This window comes from Halichoerus grypus, chromosome 15, assembly GCF_964656455.1.
Source record: "Halichoerus grypus chromosome 15, mHalGry1.hap1.1, whole genome shotgun sequence".
Lineage (NCBI taxonomy): Eukaryota > Metazoa > Chordata > Mammalia > Carnivora > Phocidae > Halichoerus > Halichoerus grypus.
In genome coordinates this window covers 48,387,908-48,407,131 of record NC_135726.1, presented here as the reverse complement: position 1 = coordinate 48,407,131, position 19,224 = coordinate 48,387,908, and the positions used below count along the sequence as shown (strand labels likewise).

Sequence of the window (19,224 nt, the reverse complement as noted above, 5' to 3'; positions counted from 1 at the left end):
ATATTTTTGCCTGGATTACTCCTTGCTGTGTCCCCTAGAAAAGCTTAGAAAAGTACATGATAAGTGCTTAGTAGGAAATTTGGGAAGAATGACTTTTCCATAAGAAATTTCTCTCATGGGGCGCCTGGGTGGCTCAGTTGGTTAAACGACTGCCTTCGGCTCAGGTCATGATCCTGGAGTCCCGGAATCGAGCCCTGCATCGGGCTCCCTGCTCAGCGGGAAGCCTGCTTCTCCCTCTGCTTGTGCTCTCTCTCTCTGACAAATAAGTAAATAAAATCTTTTAAAAAATTAAAGAAAAAAAAGAAATTTCTCTCATGTATAGAGCTCTTGTTCTGTACCAGGTCCTGTGCCAAGCTCATTACAGACACTATTTCACTGCACCTCTTTCTCTCACTAACACTGAGGAAGACAGGATGCCACAGCCCCATTTTACAGATGGAACACTGATGCTCAGAAATCTGCCAGCCTCTAGCTTTTGCTTGTAGCCTTTGATATGACCTCGTAAAGGGGAAGCGTGTGGCACTGGGCTTGGCACTATCAGCCACAGTCTTGTAGGGTTAATTATCGTCATAGGTGCTTTTTATGTAGTTTTGCCCCCAAGGGTGAGCTGTCACCCCGCTCCTGAGTCAGACCCTTATGTCTGGAGGGTGACAGGGGGTGTTTTGTCCTGAAATTGAGTCATCTGGGGGTGGGGCATTGGGCACAGCCCCAGGGCTCTAAAGTGAGTCATCTCTTCACAGACCAGTGAGAAATCATAGCAGGAGCCCCCTAACAAGTCATACAGGCTGGGAAGTGAAGTACAGAGAGTTGGGGCTCTTCTGAGGTCATAGCACTGGGACAGAGACAGGGAGGTCTGATTTCCAACAAAAGGAGTTAGACAGTGAGGGGAGGGGGGAGGTTCTGTAAGGAAAGCGTCACATCCCTCCTCCCAGCGGTGGGAGAGATGCCCCAGCCAGCTGCTTCTATTCCAGACTGTGAGGAGGGGTGAGTCAGCCTGTTGTGGGGGGAGCAGGGTTTAGGCTTGCCTGCCCTCCCCCCGGCCCCCGAACACACACCCAGATGGGCTGGGAGCTGGTTTTCTGGGATGCCAGGGCTCCTGACTCAGCACTGGGAATCTTGGCTGAGTGTGTTCTGGGAAATGTCAGGCCTACAGGAAACAGAGGGCTCCCACTCACACCATCCCGCAGGTGGGCGGAGGCGGAGAGAGAGCAGGGTGTATGAGAGAACAGGGACCCAGTGTGCAAGGGGCTGAGTGTAAGGAGGTTTATGTACACGGGATAGTTGAGAATATGAGAGGGAGACAGTTGGCAAGCAAGGCATGGGGGTTTATATGTGCAAGGGAAGAAGCTGTGTGCCAGGATGGGGGTGTTTGAAGCAGAGGGTTGATGTGCAAAGGGGCTCCCAGTGCAAGGGAAATGTTTGCTGGGAAGATGTGTGTTCAAAGGAGAGAGGTCCAGTCTGCTGGGGATAAAAATAAGAAAGCAGGTTGGCAAGGTGTTCGTGCAGAGAAGAGATGCGGAGTTTGTAAGGGATGTTTGCAAAAAAGGCTGTGTGCAAAAAGAAAGGTCTGCCACTAAGGGCATAAAACCCCACGTGCGCGGCTCCCGCGGTGCCCCAACAATCCCAGCAGCCCTCAACGCCCACCCTTAGGCCCCGCCCCTAGCCCCGCCCCTCACGCACAGCGGGGCGTGCTATGCTCCAGTCAGTGAGCTGCTACTCCGCCATTGGCTAGCTAACCGGAGGGGGCGGGCGTGCAGAGACTCCCGGAAGCGCAAGAGGCTCCGGCTCATAGCGGACCCGGATCCTGGGAACAGTGGGTGCTTAGCAACGGGGGGAGGTGCCCAGTGACAGGCGGGGGGGGGGGGAACTGTGGGTGCCTAGCAACAGAGAGGAAGGCGGTGCCTAGCAACGAGGGGGGCTCAGAGGAGTGGAGAGGTAGCCCTGGAGGATCTGTGGGTGTCTAGCGACGGGGGAGGACCCTAGCAACGGCGGGGAGTGGGACAGGGCGAAAGTGGGTTTTGGGAGGTGCGCAGGAAGAGCTATGGGTTCCTAGCAACCAGAGAGGGAACCAGGAGAAACTGGGGGAACTATTAAACAGGAAAGGAAGTCATTGGTGGGTGGGAATCTTAGGGTGGACACACAGGAATGTGAGGGCTTAGCAAAGACAAGGGCAAAGCAGGGAGGTCAGTGCCAACTCCTACCCGAGTAATCCCTCCCCTTCTCCCTCAGGCGATGTGGCTGGAGGTGGGGTGCTTACTGCGGGGGACCTGTGGACAGCTGGGCCGGACTGTTGGTTTGCCTTGTGGGGCCCTGGGGCCTGGGCCCCACTGGTGGGTAAGAGGCTGGAGAGGGGTCTCCCAGGGGGAGAGGCTGAGGGAGGTTTTAGGGTATAAAAATGACAGGGAGGGGTCCAAAAGGGCCAGGCAGATCCCATGTCCTCCACTCCTTACCAATATCTGCTTTTCTTGCAGGGGCCATGTGGGGGTTCTCAGGCCCAAATGTTTCATAAGGATGGGCCTGGCAGAGGCCTGGGTGAGGAGGACATTCGCAGGATACGGGAGGCCCGGGTCAGGAAGACACCCCGGCCCCAGGTATCATTGTCTCCCACCCACCCAGCAGCACCCCCTGAAGGCAGCTGGCCTCCCAAGCTTGGGGAAGGGTATGGCGGCAGGTTGGTTGGACTCCCTGGGCGCTATGTTCACCTTCCCACCCTCAGACCTTCTCCCCATTTCCCAGCTGAGCGACCGCTCTCGAGAACGCAAGGTGCCCGCTTCCCGCATCAGCCGCTTGGCCAACTTTGGGGGTAGGTGTGACTGTGGGAGATTGTGACCTAGATCAGAGGAGGCCGCGTTTACAGAATGAAGCAAGGGGGAGAGGGTGAATCAGAGACAGGGAGAGGAGTGAGAGATGGAAAAGAGAAGGAAGGCAAAGGCCTGCAAAGCCAAGAGAAATAGAGGAAGGTAACATTTATTGAGCACTTGGAATGTGGAAGGCCCCATGTACACTCGATCTCTCTGCACTGAATTGATGCGTGTTAATTTCCACTCTATAAATGAGGAAATGGAGGCAAAGGGAAGCGAAGTGACTTGACCCCAGGTTATGCAGCAGGATTGTTCAAACTTCACGTCACAGTCTGCATGAAATAATTCAGGGGGTTGCAACCAGCATTAAAAAGAATAGAATGGGGGGCACCTGTGTGGCTCAGTCGGTTAAGCGTCTGACTTTGGCTCAGGTAATGATCTCAGGGTCCTCGGATGGAGCCCCAGGCTCAGCTGGGAGTCTGCCTCTCCCTCTCCCTCTGCCCCTCCCCCTGTTTGTGCTCGCTCTCTCTCAAATAAATAAAAATCCTAAAAATAAAAAAAGAGTAGAATGGTGCACATGTAGAATGAAGGAAATTCTTGTTTCATGAAATATATATATATATATATCTACTGTTATAATGCATATGTCTTCTTTAGGGTGGATCGTGGTTCAAATTTTAAAGATACCAATTCACAGTATAAAGAGGGAGTTAAATGCACTGGTTAAGAGCTTTGATACCAGGCTGCCCAGGGTTCAAGGGGTGATTCTGCCGCATTCTCACTTTGTGACCCTGGACGAGTTACTTAACTTCTCTGAGCCTCAATTTCTTTTTCTCTTCTGTGAGGATGAAATGAGTTAATCCATATAAGGCACCAGTAATGGTTCCTGGCGTGTAGCAAGCACCCAGAAAATGTCCGTACGATGATTTGCAGAGAAGGTGACGGTGGAAGAGGCAGAGAGACTCAAGATGTCTTTAGCGACAAGGGGACCGAGGAGGGAGGGGAAATCAAAGCCAAAAGATAAGATCAAAAGGAGGGACAGAGAGAAAGAGGCCTGAACTGACGTGCCAGATGGGGGGAGGGGGAGAGACGGAGAAAAACCAACTTAGACAAGGAGAGGTGAGCATGAAGAAGACGAAGTGTGACAGAGAAAGGGGAGTCACAGGAAGACAGAGACCCAGGGGGATCATTTCGGGGCCTTCTTACCCTTAGCTGCACACTAGAATCATCTGGAATGCTTAAAATATGTATGTAAATTCCAAGGCTCATCTCAGACCATAGAACCTCAGCCTCTTATTTATCAAAGCTCCTCACATGACTCAGATGTGCAGCCAGGGGTGAGAACCGCTGACCCGGGAGACAGACGTGAACAGAGTGATGGAGAAAGAGGGAGCCGCACCTCAAAGGGAACCCCAAGCAGGGAGAGAGTGAGTAAGAGATGGAGTTGGGGACAGAGAGAAGCAGAGAGTTGCCAACAGAGAGCTGGGAGACAGGTTGCTTCGAGAGAGGCTGAGAGCAGACAGGGGGTCGGGGGACAAGGCCCGGGGGCAGGCAGGTACCCAGACTCCTCTCTCACTCCCCAGGACTGGCTGTGGGCTTGGGGCTGGGAGCGCTGGCTGAGGTAGCCAAGAAGTCCCTGCTGGAAGGACGTCTACCATCAGGTGAGTGGGTGTGTCACACTACCTGGGTTCAGACCCTGGCTTTGCTGTGTGACCTAGGCTGAGTGGCTTCACCTCTCCGAGCCCAGTTTTCTCATCCGGAAAATGGATGATCATGTACCCACCTCTCACGGTTGTGATGGGCGGAAGCCTATCGTGTGAGAAAAATAATTGGAGTTGAGTTCCTAAAACTCCGAGCAGGAGAGGAAAGCTGAGAATAGGAGTGTTGGGCGGGGGGGGGAGGGGGGGTGTCTGTGGACAACAGAGATGGAAAGACGTGTGTGGAGATTAGCACTGGTGGCTAAGATTCCCCAACAAGCCCACGTCCGGAAGCAAAAATGGGGCTGGATATTTTGGATGAAAAAGAGACTAAGGCCATAGTAACTGACAAATGGAGTGTGTGACCCATGATTGAATGTCAGCCTGAGAAAAATAACTATCAAAGACTTTGGGGACAACTGGGAACATCTGAATTTGGACTGAAGAGCAGATAGGAGAGAATCTGTGTTCATGTTCGTAGGCACGATGATGGCGCTGTGATTGAGTAGGGGAATATCCTTATTTTTAGCACAAGTTGTGTGCAACTACATGCAAATGGGTCTGCAAAAAGTAAGGGCGAGTGTTTGGGCACATACACATAGATAAATTATGCAGGTGAGGCCGAAGGTGAAAAGTTTGAATCGGAAAAAAAAAAAAAAAGTTTGAATTGGATATGCGGGTGTCCGTGATGCTGTGCGTGTGACTTTTCTGTTCATTTGGATTTTTTTTTTTTCCAAATAAAAAGGTGGGTGTAAGTGGAGGATTAGGCTTGAGGTAAGACCAAACCCTGCTCTGCCACTTCTATGCTGTGTGACCCAGGGCCAGGCACTGCACCTCTCTGAATGTCCTGCCCCCTCACCTTGAAAATTAAAGCATTGGTAGTTCTTACTTTTTGGCTAATTGTGGGGATTCAGCCAGAGAATCCAGAGACCCTTGGAATTCTGCCTGGCACAGGGTGAGCCCTAGCTAGATAAAGAGCTCAATAATATTTTTTATCAAATAAATAAAAGCTTAATTGAATAATTATAGGATTGAATAATCCTATAATTTGCATGTAGAGCCGGGCACATATCCTAAGCGTATAGCTTGGTTCATTTTCACAAAGTGGATACATCTGTGTGCCCAGATCAAGAAACCCTAAGACAGGGCGCCTGGGTGGCTCAGTTGTTAAGCGTCTGCCTTCGGCTCAGGTCATGATCTCAGGGTCCTGAGATCGAGCCCCACATCGGGCTCCCTGCTCCGCGGGAAGCCTGCTTCTCCCTCTCCCACTCCCCCTGCTTGTGTTCCCTCTCTCACTGTGTCTGTCTCTGTCAAATAAATAAATAAAATCTTTAAAAAAAAAAAAAAAAGAAACCCTAAGACAGCAGTTCTCAAACTTTCAGTCTCAGGATCCCTGCGCACCCTTACAACTTAGGAATGGATAAACAAAACATGTTATATTCACACGATGGGATATTATTCAGCTATAAAAGGGAATGAAGTACTGATCCATGCTACAATGTGGATGAATCTTGAAAACTATCCTAAGTGAAAGAAGCCAGACACAACAGGTCACATACCGTATGATTCCATTCATATGAAATGTCCATAGAGACCGCAGATTAATGGTTCCCGGAGACTCGGGGTGGGGGGGTGGTTGGGAGAAATGGGGGGTGACTGCTAATAGGTATGGGGTTTCTTTTTGGGCTGTGAAAATGTTTCAAAATTACTTATGGTGATGTACAACTCTGAATGTACTAGAAGCCATTGAACTGTATACCTTAAATGGGTGAGTTACACGATTTATGAATTACATCTCAATAAAAAATAGAATGAGGACCCCAAAGAACCCGCTTGTGGATTATATTTGGGGGTTATATTTGTGGATATTTACTGCATTAGAGATTAAAACGATTTTTTTTTTGTTTCAAGTGTTATTTAAATTCTAATTGGTTAACATATAGTGTAATATTAGTTTCAGGAGAAAACAAATTTTTAGAACGCAAGAATACACACACACACACACACACGTGCATTCCATCAGCTGTCAGAGCAATGGTATCATCACAGGTCATGGAGTTTCTGGAAAACTCCACTGAGCATTTATGGGAGAATGAGAGTAAAAAGGGGCAGATAACATTAATATGATTATGAAAATAGTTTTGATCTTACAGAGCCTCCTGAAGGGTCTCAGGGACCCTCAGGGTTCCCGGAATCACACTTTGAGAATCACTGCCCTCATTCTCCAAAAGCTTCTATCTGCCCTGTCTTGGCTTCTCATCCCACCAAGGGAAACCACTGTCTTGGCTTCTGACCACCAAGATTAGTTTTGACTGGTTTTGCTCTTTACGCCAATGTAATCAGACAGCGTGTCCTCATACATGTCTGGCTGCTTTTGCTCAACATTCTGTCTGCGGGATGCCACCATGTTGCTGCGGGTAGATGGAGGTGGTTTATTCAGTGCTGTAGGAGTCCCTGTGTGACTGTTCCAGCATGCCTTTGTTCATCCTATTGACAGTCATTGGGTTATTTCCAGTTGGGGACCATTGTGAATAGTGCTGCTGTGAACCATCTTGGAATAACTGTCAATGGACACACATATGCCTTTTCCTGGGTATATACCTCGGAGAGAAATTATGTCGGCCATAGGTGTGTGCTCTACTGGAAACTTCCCAAAGGGCTTGTGCCACGACACTCATCAGCAATATGGGTGTTTAGGGTGCCCCACATCCTTGCCAACACTTGGTATTGTCGGTTTCATTTTAGCCATCCTGGGGGTTATGCAGCGGTGCTATAATGATGTTTTGTGTGGTCGTAATACTAATGATTATTCTCGCCACCCCAGAGAGCAGCTCCCGGCCAGGCTCCAGCCCTTTCCTGTCAGAGGCCAATGCCGAGCGGATTGTGCAGACCTTGTGTACAGTTCGGGGGGCCGCCCTCAAGGTTGGCCAAATGCTCAGCATCCAGGGTACAGCATGACCCTTGACTCCTGACCCTTGACCTCACTCCTTCCGCACCCCCACCCACCCGCCAGCGCAGACTTCAGATATCCCCACAGGGGCCCCTCCTCGCCTCCTCCCTCACTGCTTCCCTTGTCCCCCTGTCTCCCCAGACAACAGCCTCATCAGCCCTCAGCTGCAGCGCATCTTTGAGCGTGTCCGCCAGAGCGCCGACTTCATGCCTCGCTGGCAGATGCTGGTGAGTGCCCTGGCCGGGAAGGCTGGTGAGGGAGGCGGGCTCCACCTGCCTGAGCCCCCTGGCTTCATTGCTGAAGCCTCAGTTTCCCCATCTGTAAAATGGGGATCACTGAAGCACCATCTCGGCGAGTTGTTGAGATAATGACATGAGAGAATGGTGCAGAGTGCTTAGACCAGTCCCTGGCAGGCTCAGGGCTTTGTCACGGCTACTGAAGAGGCCGGGAGTGCAGTGGTTAGGGGACCAGACTTTGTGAGTTCAAATCCTGGCTCTGCCAGCTATTGCCTGTGTGATCTCAGACATGTGGCCTGACCTCTCTGTGCCTCAGTTACCTCATCTGTAACTGGCCATAGTGAGAGCAACACCCACATCATAGGGTTACGTAAATTAGTATATGTAAAGCACTTCGAAAGGGCCCCTGACACACCATGAGTGACATGCTAGTTCTAGCTGTTATTAGTACTAGATTTTTTTTTTAAAGATTTATTTACTTGAGAGAGAGCACGCGTGTGTGAGTGGGGGCAGTGAGGGAGGGGCAGAAGAGAGAGACTCTCAAGCAGACTCCGCACCGAGCGCCAAAGTGGGGCTCCATCTCACAACCCTGAGATCATGACCCGAGCTGAAATCAAGAGTCAGACGTTTCACCGACAGAGCCACCCAGGCGCCCCAGTACTAGTTTTTCTTAATTAAAGGAGATTGTGTCTGTAAATGGGTTGGCACAGCACCTGGCACCGAGTAAGTGCCCAAGACATGAACTGTTCTTCTAGTGACTGGGCAAGGGTGTGGAATCCCGATCCAGCTGCCTTCCTTCTGATCTCTGCTCTGCTCACTTGCCCTGTGGCCCTGGATCATTGGTGCCCCTCTCCGAGCCACTATGGACAGGTCCCAGCCCACAGGAAGCCCTCTGTAAATGTTAGCTCTTCTTCATCACATTAACTTTGAGTTGATAATACAGTTTAGGAGTATAATGAAGGATTATCAGTCTTGACCGTACATAATAGCAGTCCCCAAATTGGCCCACACAGCCTTGGGAGTACAGGCTGAGGCTGGGCCTCCCAGTCTGCCAGCACCTGGCTTGTCACCTCGGCCAAGAGACTTCTCTGTGAGCCTCAGTCTCCTCATCTGTGAAGTTGGGTAGTAGCCAGGAGCATAGCCCCGAGCCCGGCATGTGGTGAATGGGCTTATTCACATAAAGCGCTCAGCACAGGGAGTGAACTCAGCTGCCTATAACTGCAACGATGATTGTTTCAACCACTGTTCCCAGAAAGTTCTCGAAGAGGAGCTCGGCAGGGACTGGCAGGCCAAGGTGGCCTCTTTGGAGGAGGTGCCCTTTGCTGCTGCCTCGATCGGGCAGGTGCACCAGGGCATGCTGAGGGATGGGACGGAGGTGGCTGTGAAGATCCAGGTGAGGGGGGGGCGGGGAAGCGGGGCAGGGGTGGGAGTGGGCCCCTTGCTGTCCCAGAGGCGTGACTCCCGCCCTCTGTCCCTCCCTGCTCACAGTACCCAGGCGTGGCCCAGAGCATCCAGAGTGACATCCAGAACCTGCTGGCGGTGCTCAAGATGAGTGTGGCCCTGCCCGAGGGTGAGGCGCCACTCCACCCCTGACCGTGGGAGGGATGCCTCGACGGGAGAAAGTGGGGCTGGATGGAGGGAGAGAGGCCAGCTCGGGGCAGGGTGTGCCCGTGTGTGTGTGTGTGTGCGCGCACGCGCGCGCGTGTGTTGTGTGTGTGAGCGTGGGCGACTGTGCAAGTCCGTGTGTTTGCGACAGAAAGAAGGGACACCAAGGCAGGGAGAGCCCAGAGAGTCTGAACGTGTGAGAAAAGGCAAACTTAGAGATTCTGACAGACCCAGAGCCAGAAGCCCACACTGACATTTGGAAACAGACACCCAGGATGCCCAGAGAGGGCCTGGAGGTCTGGAAAAGAGCCACAGAAGCAGGAAGGGAGCATAAGCCAGACCTCGTGTGTGTGTGTGTGTGTGTGTGTGTGTGGCACTTGGAAGTAAGATTTTGAGGCCCTGAGGACAGTGTGAGAGACTATGAAAAAGAGACAGGGTAGGTGGCACGTGTGACCATGAAAGAGCTGCCTGGGGCCTGGCGCACGTGCCTGAGAAAGAGACCCCAGGAGGGAGACTGCAGGGGAGGCCGCGGCTCTGTGAAGGCCGGAGGGGAGGTGTGTGTGGACAGATGATGTGGTAAAAGGCAGGGAGCAGGTGTGAGGGGCTGTGACACACAGGCAGCGAGAGACCTGACTGGCAAGAGAAGACAGCCCTGAGTGGAAAGCCTGGGGGGTGGCTGTCATGCTGGGGCCGGGCTGGGGCCTTCCCTGCCTGACGCGGCTGCCCCCTCAGGCCTGTTCGCTGAGCAGAGCCTGCAGGCCTTGCAGCAGGAGCTGGCCTGGGAGTGTGACTACCGTCGGGAGGCAGCTTGTGCCCAGAACTTCAGGTGAGCTGAGCCCCCCTCAGGCCCCCCAGGCCCCCCTCCCAGGATGAGCAGGGAGTGGAGGCCTGGGGTGGAGCCAGCAAACTCTTTTTTTCTCCTCATTTGCTCACCCCTCCCTCCATTCACTCCTGACTTGATTTAACCCGTGTCCTCTGTGAGCTTGGGCATGTCACTTCCTCTCCCTGTCAGTTTTCTCATCTGGCAAATGGGAGGCACGACCACTATAGTCTGGTGGGGGAGATGGACTGGTCAGCAGGCACTTAGTCACGCCGTGAGATACCACCACACCGCTGGACGGGCAAAGCATTAACGGTCTGACACTGTCATGGGTGGGAGAGAACAGGGCTCCAGGTCATCCCTCATGCCCTTATCCACTGTGGGCAGGAGGAGGCTTTGAGATCAGCATTTCGGAGAACAGTCTGGCTTCATCAAGGCCCAGTATTCTCATACAACCCGATAACTGCCCTCCTTGCTAAACAAATGCTGTAGGGATGCTTAGGCCGGTATACGCCGTCAGCCTTTTCCAGAATGCTCAGAGCAGCAATCGCCCTAAACTGGACACAACCCAAATCTATCAAATTCACCCAGCAAGGTAGATAAATAAATGACGGTATATTCACCAGCGGAATATCACACAGCAGCGAAAATGAATGAACTCAGCTACAAGGGAACAACGTGGTTGTATCTTAGAAGCATCATGGTGTGCAGCAGTTAATTACACCCAGTGAGGTCCTCTACTGCATGGCCCATGGGTGTCCTGGGCCAAGGTGTGTAGATACGGAGCGAGAGAAGGGGCAGCGGCAGAGGGCAGTGGTTCCAGGCATGGCCCTGGACTCAGATGTGGGATCCAGTCCCAGGTCAGCCCTTAACTGGCTGGGTGGCCTGGATCCGCACCCTTAGGAGAGCATCCTCCTCATAGGGGAGTGAGGGGGCAAAAAGGGGATTGTGTTAATTAATGCTTGGCACAGGGCCTGGCCCAGGCGGAGCGGTTCAAACAAGGACAAAAATAACAAGCCCCGAAGTGGGACCCTGAAGAGAAGAGTATGAAGTGGGCTGGGCCAGGGCACTCCTGTATGGGATCTGGAAGCCCCCATCCCTCCAGGATTTACCAGTGCCTTTAGAATAAAACCCAGATCATTCCCCTGGCCTGCCCCATCTCACTGCCCCCAGCCCCAGCCATCCCACAGGTCTCAACCAGGGATCTTGCTCATATTCTTTGCCTCCCAAGTCTTACACTGACACACTTAACTCAATCTATTATTGGTCTGTTTGTATATTTGTTAAGAGTGTGGTCTCTGGTGTCTGAGGGGCAGGCCCAGAGCTCATCCACTGCTCTGTCCCCCAGCATCATCCCACACAGGGACAGACACCAAGAAGGAGTCAGTACTAACCGGTGTTCAGAGTAATGACTCCAAGGATTGGCCAATGAATATCACTATAGACTTGGAGATTTGTATATCAGCAATGCTTTTTTTGGACGGGTTAATTAATAAATTGATGAAAAAGTAATGCTCATCAAGTTTAATACATCAAGCTCTATCCTGGGGCAACCGGAAGTCATAGAGGTATTTCCGGTAGGGAAGTGGTAACTGGGGCTCCAGCAGCACCCAGTTTAGGGGTAGGCACAGAGTAGGCACTACGGAGATATTTGATGAATGAGTGAATGGGTGAATGAATGAAATGTCTGAATGAATATCAGTCCGGCCAGGAGTTGGCCATCGCTCAGGACAGAGAGGCACGAGGAGGGAAGGCAAGACATAGAAGGCAAGACTCCATGTTCCTGGAGCACTCCTCAGAGGAAGAGGAGGAGGCCTGAGCTGGGCCACAGGGGCCTGAAGCATGAGGTCCCGCCCCTCCCCCTCCCTTCTGCCCCAGGCAGTTGTTGGCCGATGACCCCTTCTTCCGGGTGCCCGCCGTGATTAAGGAGCTGTGCACAACGCGGGTGCTGGGCATGGAGCTGGCCGGAGGGGTCCCCCTGGACCAGTGCCAGAGCTTGAGCCAAGACATCCGGAACCAGGTACGGGGTCTCGAGGGGGCAATAGGGAGGGCACTGCCCCTGGGCTGGTAGGGCTGGCCAGACCCGCAGAGAGGGCTCTATAGGGACGGATGACTCTGAGATGTCTGTTCCTCCTCCCCACTCCAGATCTGCTTCCAGCTCCTGAGGCTGTGTCTGCGGGAGCTGTTTGAGTTCCGATTTATGCAGACAGACCCCAACTGGGCCAACTTCCTGTATGATGCTTCCAGCCACCAGGTTGGTTCCTTATGATGTGGATCACGGTACATTAGCTGCTTTAACAGATAGTTCCCTATGTTTCAGTAGCTCGACACAATAGTAGTTATTACCCACATGACAGGCTGGAGTGGCCCTCCTCCACATGGTGACACAGGGACCCAGGCTCCTTCCCTTCTGTGATTGTGCCATCCCCTAAGGCTTGCAATGCTCTCCTTCCAGTGAAAGGGGAAAGAGAGGTTAAGAGGGTTGCGCCCTGCCTAACTGCTTTGGCCAGAAGTGACACGTTGTTTCCTATACCATTCCATTGATAAGAATTGGTCACACATTGATAAGAACTGGTTGAGGTGCAAGGGATGCTGGGAAATGGAATCTCCGCTAGGCAGTGGTTTCCTAGGGGCACAGTTTTTGGAAGGCAGCTGGTCATCACTGCCACACCCGTCATTCATTTAACACACCGAGCATCTACTGCCTCTTGACAGTGGTGCCAAGACAATCCTGATCCTCGCCTTCTCAGAGTTCCCAGTCTATGGAGGGACCCGTGACCAGACAGTGATGACTGAGCAGTTAGTACCGTGATGGGGAAGCACAGGCCAGAGTGGTCAGTGACGGGGGAGGCACAGGGGGCCGTGGGGAGCCAGGGAAAGTGACTGACCCGGCACCAGGTCAGTGAGGTCAAGGAAGCCTTCTCGAAAGATGTGCCCTTAAAGCTGAAACCAGAGAGATGAGAAGGGGACAGCCACCTGAAGAGCAGGAAAGAGAGAGCGTTCCTGGCAGAGGACACAGGTAGCCAAAGGCCTGGGGTAAGGGTTCGGACTGAAAGACTCAGTGAGCGTGGCTGCCAAATGGCTCTCTAAAGTGGTCTGTACCCATTCCGTCCCCAGAGGGATCTTCTGAAAACACAAATCTGGCCAAATTGTCCCTTCCATGGCTCCCCAGCCACCTCAGGATCAAGTCTGAGCCCTTTGCTGAGTGCAGTGTGGACCCACTGAGTCTCCAGCCTCAGTCCCTTGCCACCCCCTCCCTGCCCAGTGCACAGATAGCTTGTGTCCCTGCTAGGCTCACACCACACCACAGGGAAGTATTTTTCTACTCAGGGTGAGAGGGGCAGTGATATGAGTCCTGATATCAATTTATTGGGTCTCAACAGCACTTTTTGTTTTAAAGCCATAGAATAGAAGGTGCCAGTGTGTCGCAGATGGGAGGGATCCATATTATTTTGGGATGCTTTTGTTTGACCTTATAGTTGGGTGTGCCTGGGTACTGGTGCCCAAATAAAATCTGTATTTCTTGCTGTGGGTTGTGACCAATAGTGTGAACTCCACTGCCTAGAGAAACTCTTATACATGTGCCCATTGGGCACTGTTTTTAATAGCAGAACCCAGAAACAACCACAGTGTCCATCGGCCAGATAAATGCACTGTGATATATTTACACGATGAAGTCCTTACACAGCAGTGAAAAAAATGAATGAGCTAGAGCTGAACATAGCAATGGGGATAAGTTGCAAAACCATGTTGGGCACAAAGAACAAGCCGCAGGATAACTATCATAAATACCATTTATATGAAGTTTTAAAACACGCAAAGCATGCCTATTTATTGTTCACAGGTGCACACATATGTAGAGAATGTGGAAATGCACACATGGGAATTTCAGCAAATAATAGTTTAGTAATGATAATCTCGGGAAAGTGGTGACCCTGGAAGAGAGGAAGGGGGAGGTTGGATAAGGCCGGGGTCCATGGGAGGCTCCACCTGGATTGGTAATTTTTAATATTTTAAGCGGGCTGCTGGGATTTGTAGGTGTTCATTTTATTTTTCCACATATTTTATTTAGATTTTTTTCTATGCCTAAAACATATTGTTATAAAAAATAGGACCCAATATAAAAGCCAGGTCCCTTCAGTTTCATATGGGGGTGGATAGGAAGTGTGGAGATGGGAGGCCAGGAATCCAGGGAGGCAGCACGGCAGGGATTCTGACGAGAGGCACGGTGTGGGAATGGACCTGGGTCCCCCCACCTCAGACAGTGGGGAGTGGTGGTGGACTCCCAGCATCCCTTTCACCATCTCTTGTCCCAGGTGACCCTGTTGGACTTTGGTGCAAGCCGGGAATTTGGGACCGAATTCACAGACCATTACATCGAGGTGAGTCCCCCCCAACCCTGGGGTCTTTGAAGGGCCTCAAGCCCAATACTGAGGCAAGGGTGAGAAGGAGAAATATAGTATCTGGAATTAAGAAATCATATAGAATAGTAATAGTAATAACTAATAAATAAAAAGCCCTTAATATGATGTCAGGTACTGTTTGAGGTACTGTCCATGTGGTAACTGATCTAAACCACAGAGCAACTGTATGGGGTCAGGACCATTTTTAAGCATTTTTTAAAAGTTTTATTTATTTATTTGAGAGAGTGCGTGCGCGTGCACACACACAAGTGGGGGGAGGGGCAGAGGGAGAAGCAGACTCCTGCTGAGCAGGGAGCCCAACACAGGGGCCCAATCCCAGGACCCAGAGATCATGACCTGAGCTGAAGGCAGATGCTTAACCGACTGAGCCACCCAGGCACCCTGGGTTAGGACCATTCTTTAGTCCCATTTTACAGATGAAGTTACTGGAGCTCAGAGAAGTTAAGTCACTTGCTCTAGGTCACAGCAGACCTGGGATTGACTCAGGGAGCCTAGCTCCCAAACCCTGACTAGCCCCGGATGGCCCACGGTGACCATCCTGCCCCCTCCCCACACCCCAGGCTGTCCCAGGCCTTGGTATTCAGCCTTACACTCACATACCTCCCTGGCTGGATGCTCCCTGGGGGCAGCTCTCTCCTCAGGAACATCTGTTGTCCGTCCTTCCCACCCACCTACCTAAGGCATCTCATTAATTTGTTGAGATTGACTATTTGATGTGGGTCTTCTACTCATTTACTCATCAATTCCAACATTCTCTGACAACCCCCTGTGCCCAGCCCTGTTCTAGGCAATACCAACCCAGTGACTAATCCAACCCAGTCTCCGCCTTCACGGAGCTCACAGACCAGGACAGGGATAGACGCTGTCAGGGCTGGAATGGGGGAGCACAGGAGACTGTGGAGCCCAGAGGAGGAGCCTGGGCCAGCCTAGGGGGTCAGGGAGAGCTTCCTGGAGGAAGAGGCATCAAGAGTTGAGACCTGAGGGATGAGGAAACCAACCAGGAAGAGGCAAGGAGGGTATTCCAGACTGATAAACATACAAAGGCCAAGAGGAGAGAAGGCGTATTCCCATTAGAGCAACGCTTCTCAAACTTAGTGTCTATGAGACACCCACCCGCCCCCACTACCGACATGAGCCTATTAAATGCAAATCGTGGTCTGGAGTCTGGCATAAGATGCTGCATTTCTAACACACTCCCAAGTGATGCCAAAGCGACTGGTACAGGGACCACACTTTGAGTAATCAGTCCTGGAGGACCAAAAGGAAGTTCATTTCTGACTGGGCCAGCAGGTGAGGGGTGGAGCAGGAACCACTCTGAGTCTGAAAAGCCATGCTTTGCACCTTGTACTTTATCCAGGTGCTGTGGGGACCCACAGAAGGGATTTGAGCAGGGGCGGGACAGAGAAGTAGAAAACTCCCTCAGGAAAGCAGGTAGCCTTTGAGACTGGGGGCTGGGAGCCCAGGGAAGGGAAGAGAAGACAAGGCCCAGGGCTCTGGCTTGGGAACTGGGGGATGGTGGGGCCACCCCTGACATAGGGCAGGAAGGACGAGCTGGCAACCCCCCCCAACCCCCCCACCCCCCACAGGCTCCTTGGGCCCTCTCTCCAGGCCACTTGAGGCACAGAGCCAAGGCCTCTCTCTCTGGGTAGGTGGGACATCTTGTGTGTCCCCCTAACCGCCCCCCCCCACAGGCCTATTTGGCATGGCTCTCCTCCGGTCTCCCCAGCCTTTTCCAGTTTAAAAAAAAAGCCCGCCACACCGGTCCCTGAGGACCACAGGCCTGACAGATGGCCAGACAGGCTCGGGCAGGGGGAGCTGAGACAGACTAGAACTGCCAGATTGAATCCTGTATTTCCCTTCCTCCCAAGAAAGTGGTGAAGGTTTTCCCGCCTGGCCTTGCTGTTGTTCCATGAAGTAGGGACTTTTGCATCCTAATAGTGGTAGCTCCTCCCGGTCGTGGCGGATCCCACATGCAGGCCCGGTGCTACGCACTCCGCAGACACTTCCTCCTGCCTCCCGACAGCCACCCGTGAGGAAGATCCTTTCATCATCCCCGCTTCACAGATGAGAAAGCGGAGGCCCGAAGGCAAAGCACCTTGCCCGGAATCTCTCAGCCGGCAAGTGGCAGAGCTGGGATGGGGCCCCAGCAGGCTGGCTCTCGCTTCTGTCTGTCCGCGCCCTCAACTCAACTCCTGCTCTCCCCACGCTCATTTGCCAAACAGAGGTTCACCAAGGGCCTCCCGAATGCCAGACCTTGAGCTGCAAGTCTGGTTGGGACTAAACCCAGCCGGCATCCCTGCTGTCCTGGGGCTCCAAGCCCAGTATAGGAGACAGACATGAACCAGGCAATCACAGAGACGGCCCAGTGGCAACCTCAGATGGAGTTCTGGGCCATGGTCACATCCTTGTCCAGTTGAGTGTTTGGACCCATGAATAGCACTTGACATTTATTTTCCTCCAGGCAGGCTCTGCATCCTAGGCCAGGTGGGAAAAGCCCCTGACTACCCCCTTACCCCCCACCATCACCATCCCCCCCCAGGCTCTGGAACAGTCCTGAGGGAGATATAGACAGGGACAAGGTGAGGAGGGAGAGGCTCCTAGGGGAGAGGACTTAAGTAGACCAGAATGTAGGGAGGGCCAGGCCAGTTTTCAAGACCCCTCCTTGAACCCCACTCCCTTGGCCTCTAACCTCTGCCAAACACCCAATTTCCCAGGTGGTGATGGCAGCAGCCAGTGGAGACAGAGACCGGGTCCTGCAGAAATCCCGGGACCTCAGATTCCTCACGGGCTTTGAAACCAAGGTGGGAAACACTGCGGGGTTTGGGGGGCTGCTTATCTCTCCTGGGGGGGCTCTGGGGAGGAGTGGGGGGAATGGAGGCGGCTTGGCTACTCACAAACTATGGGGAAATGGGCCCCATTTCTCTCTTCTAGAGGGAGGGAGTGGGGGGCTGCTAGTAGGTACTGGGGGTGGAGGAGTGGAGGCTGTTTCTCTGTTCTAGAGTGAGGGCTGCTGGTCTCCCGGAGGCTCTGAGAGGAAGTAAAGAGCCATTTGGGGGAGGCCTGGGGGCTCTGGAAGGAGTGGAGGCTGCTTATGACTCCGGAGGGAGTAGGGGGCCTGCGTTTATCCTGGAGGGTATGAGGGAGACGAGGGTGCTCATCCCTTCCAGGTTAGGTGGAGGGCTGTACCTCCACGCCGCGTGCCTCTTGCTCTCCCCCATCCATAGGCATTCTCGGAGGCCCACGTGGAGGCGGTGATGATCCTGGGGGAGCCCTTCGCCACCCCGGGCCCCTACGACTTCGGGGCAGGTGACACTGCCCGCCGAGTGCAGGGCCTCATCCCGGTGCTGCTGAAGCAGCGGCTGCGCCCACCGCCCAAGGAGACCTACGCCCTGCACCGCAAGCTGGCAGGGGCTTTCCTGGCCTGCGCCCGCCTCCGTGCCCACATCGCCTGCCGGGACCTCTTCCAGGACGCCTACCACCGCTACTGGGCCAGTCGCCAGGCGTAGCCACTGCCCGCGGCCTGTTTTGCCCGTGGCCTCCTGACCAAAAGGGACGTGTGGTCAGACCCGTTAGACAGCACCCCGGGATTCTGGCCCCAAAGCAGGCCATCCCCGGCTGTGATGCCTCCTTTCCATTCTCCTGCAGGTCGGGGACCGCCCCCCCACCTTGGGCTTCCCAGTCTTGCCTAACTCCCTTCCTGGGATCTGGGGAACCCTCCGGCTAGGGAACTCCCAGCTTCACACCCCCATATCCTGCTCTCCCCACTCCAGAGTGGGCGTCCAGGAACTCTGCGCCAGGGATTAACTTATTTTTGCCAACATTTAAGAGTCTTAGGCCCCCTGCCCACCAGCATGCAGATCCAGACTCATGTAGATGGGGAGCCCCTCAATTCTGCCTCAGGTCTCCCACGGATCTGGCCAGTGAAAGGGGAGGGGTGGTGGTTGGTGGAGGCAGCCCTCACCTTTGCTGCCCTCACCCCTTCACCAGCTGCGTTCTCCCCATTCTCCCTGGCTCCATCTTTTCTATGTGTTGGGGAGGGGGTTAGGGGAAGGGGTTTGAAACTTCAGACGGGAATAAAAGCGGCTCCCCTTCCCGGCTATTTTCTCTGCGCTGGGGGGAGGGCGGGGTATGGGGGGGGAGTAGCTCTCAGCCTGCCTCCAGGTGCAGATGGCCAGCCCCCTCCCATCCTCTGGTCTGAAAGCCCCAGCCCAGCCTGGGCCATCTGTTGCCGGGAACCTCCTTCTACCCATTCCCTCCCACCCGCCCCCCCCCGCCCGCCCCTCCCGCCCCTCCCGCCCCTCCCGCACGTGCTGACCACCTGCTCGAAAGGCTGTGGCAGCTGAGAAGGCCTGCCCCCCCTCCCAACCTCCCAGGCTCCCCGCTCCCTCCCCTCGGCTCCCGGCAACCTCGCCTTTGCTAATGGGCCGTAATGCCCCTGCCAGCTGCTTTGCCAAACCCACAGGACTGAGTGGGAGCGGGGGTGCAGTAGTGGCCAGAACCGCGCCCTGGTCCCACCCCGGCGCCCCTGCCCCCGAAGCCGAACCGCTCACGCACTAGAACGCCGGGGTCTCTTCATTCCCCCTCCCCTTCCTTGCAAAAAGTGCCTCGTCACCGCTTCTGCCCGCCCCCGCTGGGCTGGGAGAACCGTGGGGTTAGCTGGAAGATTTGGGTATGTGGGGCGGCAAAGGGCT

At 53.6% G+C, this 19,224-nt stretch overlaps 1 protein-coding gene across 3 annotated transcripts; it reads left to right on the top strand.

Moving 5' to 3' along the window:
- Nucleotides 1-1,746: 1,746 nt before the first annotated feature.
- COQ8B (coenzyme Q8B) lies at nt 1,747-18,630 on the top strand. Of its 3 annotated transcripts, none has more exons than XM_036094999.2 (15): nt 1,747-1,813; nt 2,230-2,334; nt 2,472-2,591; nt 2,737-2,803; nt 4,385-4,462; nt 7,323-7,445; nt 7,590-7,675; nt 8,937-9,077; nt 9,173-9,254; nt 10,022-10,115; nt 11,988-12,129; nt 12,256-12,363; nt 14,426-14,491; nt 17,248-17,334; nt 17,758-18,630. In XM_036094999.2, exons 2-15 carry the CDS (start codon nt 2,233-2,235, stop codon nt 18,037-18,039), a joined length of 1,578 nt encoding a protein of 525 aa, XP_035950892.2. In that variant the 5' UTR covers nt 1,747-1,813; nt 2,230-2,232; the 3' UTR covers nt 18,040-18,630. The 3 variants fall into 3 exon arrangements, with proteins under 3 accessions (XP_035950892.2, XP_035950894.2, XP_035950893.2); XM_036095001.2 differs by having other exon boundaries at nt 1,790-1,817; XM_036095000.2 differs by lacking the exon at nt 1,747-1,813 and adding an exon at nt 1,887-1,935.
- The last annotated feature ends 594 nt before the right edge of the window (nt 18,631-19,224 follow it).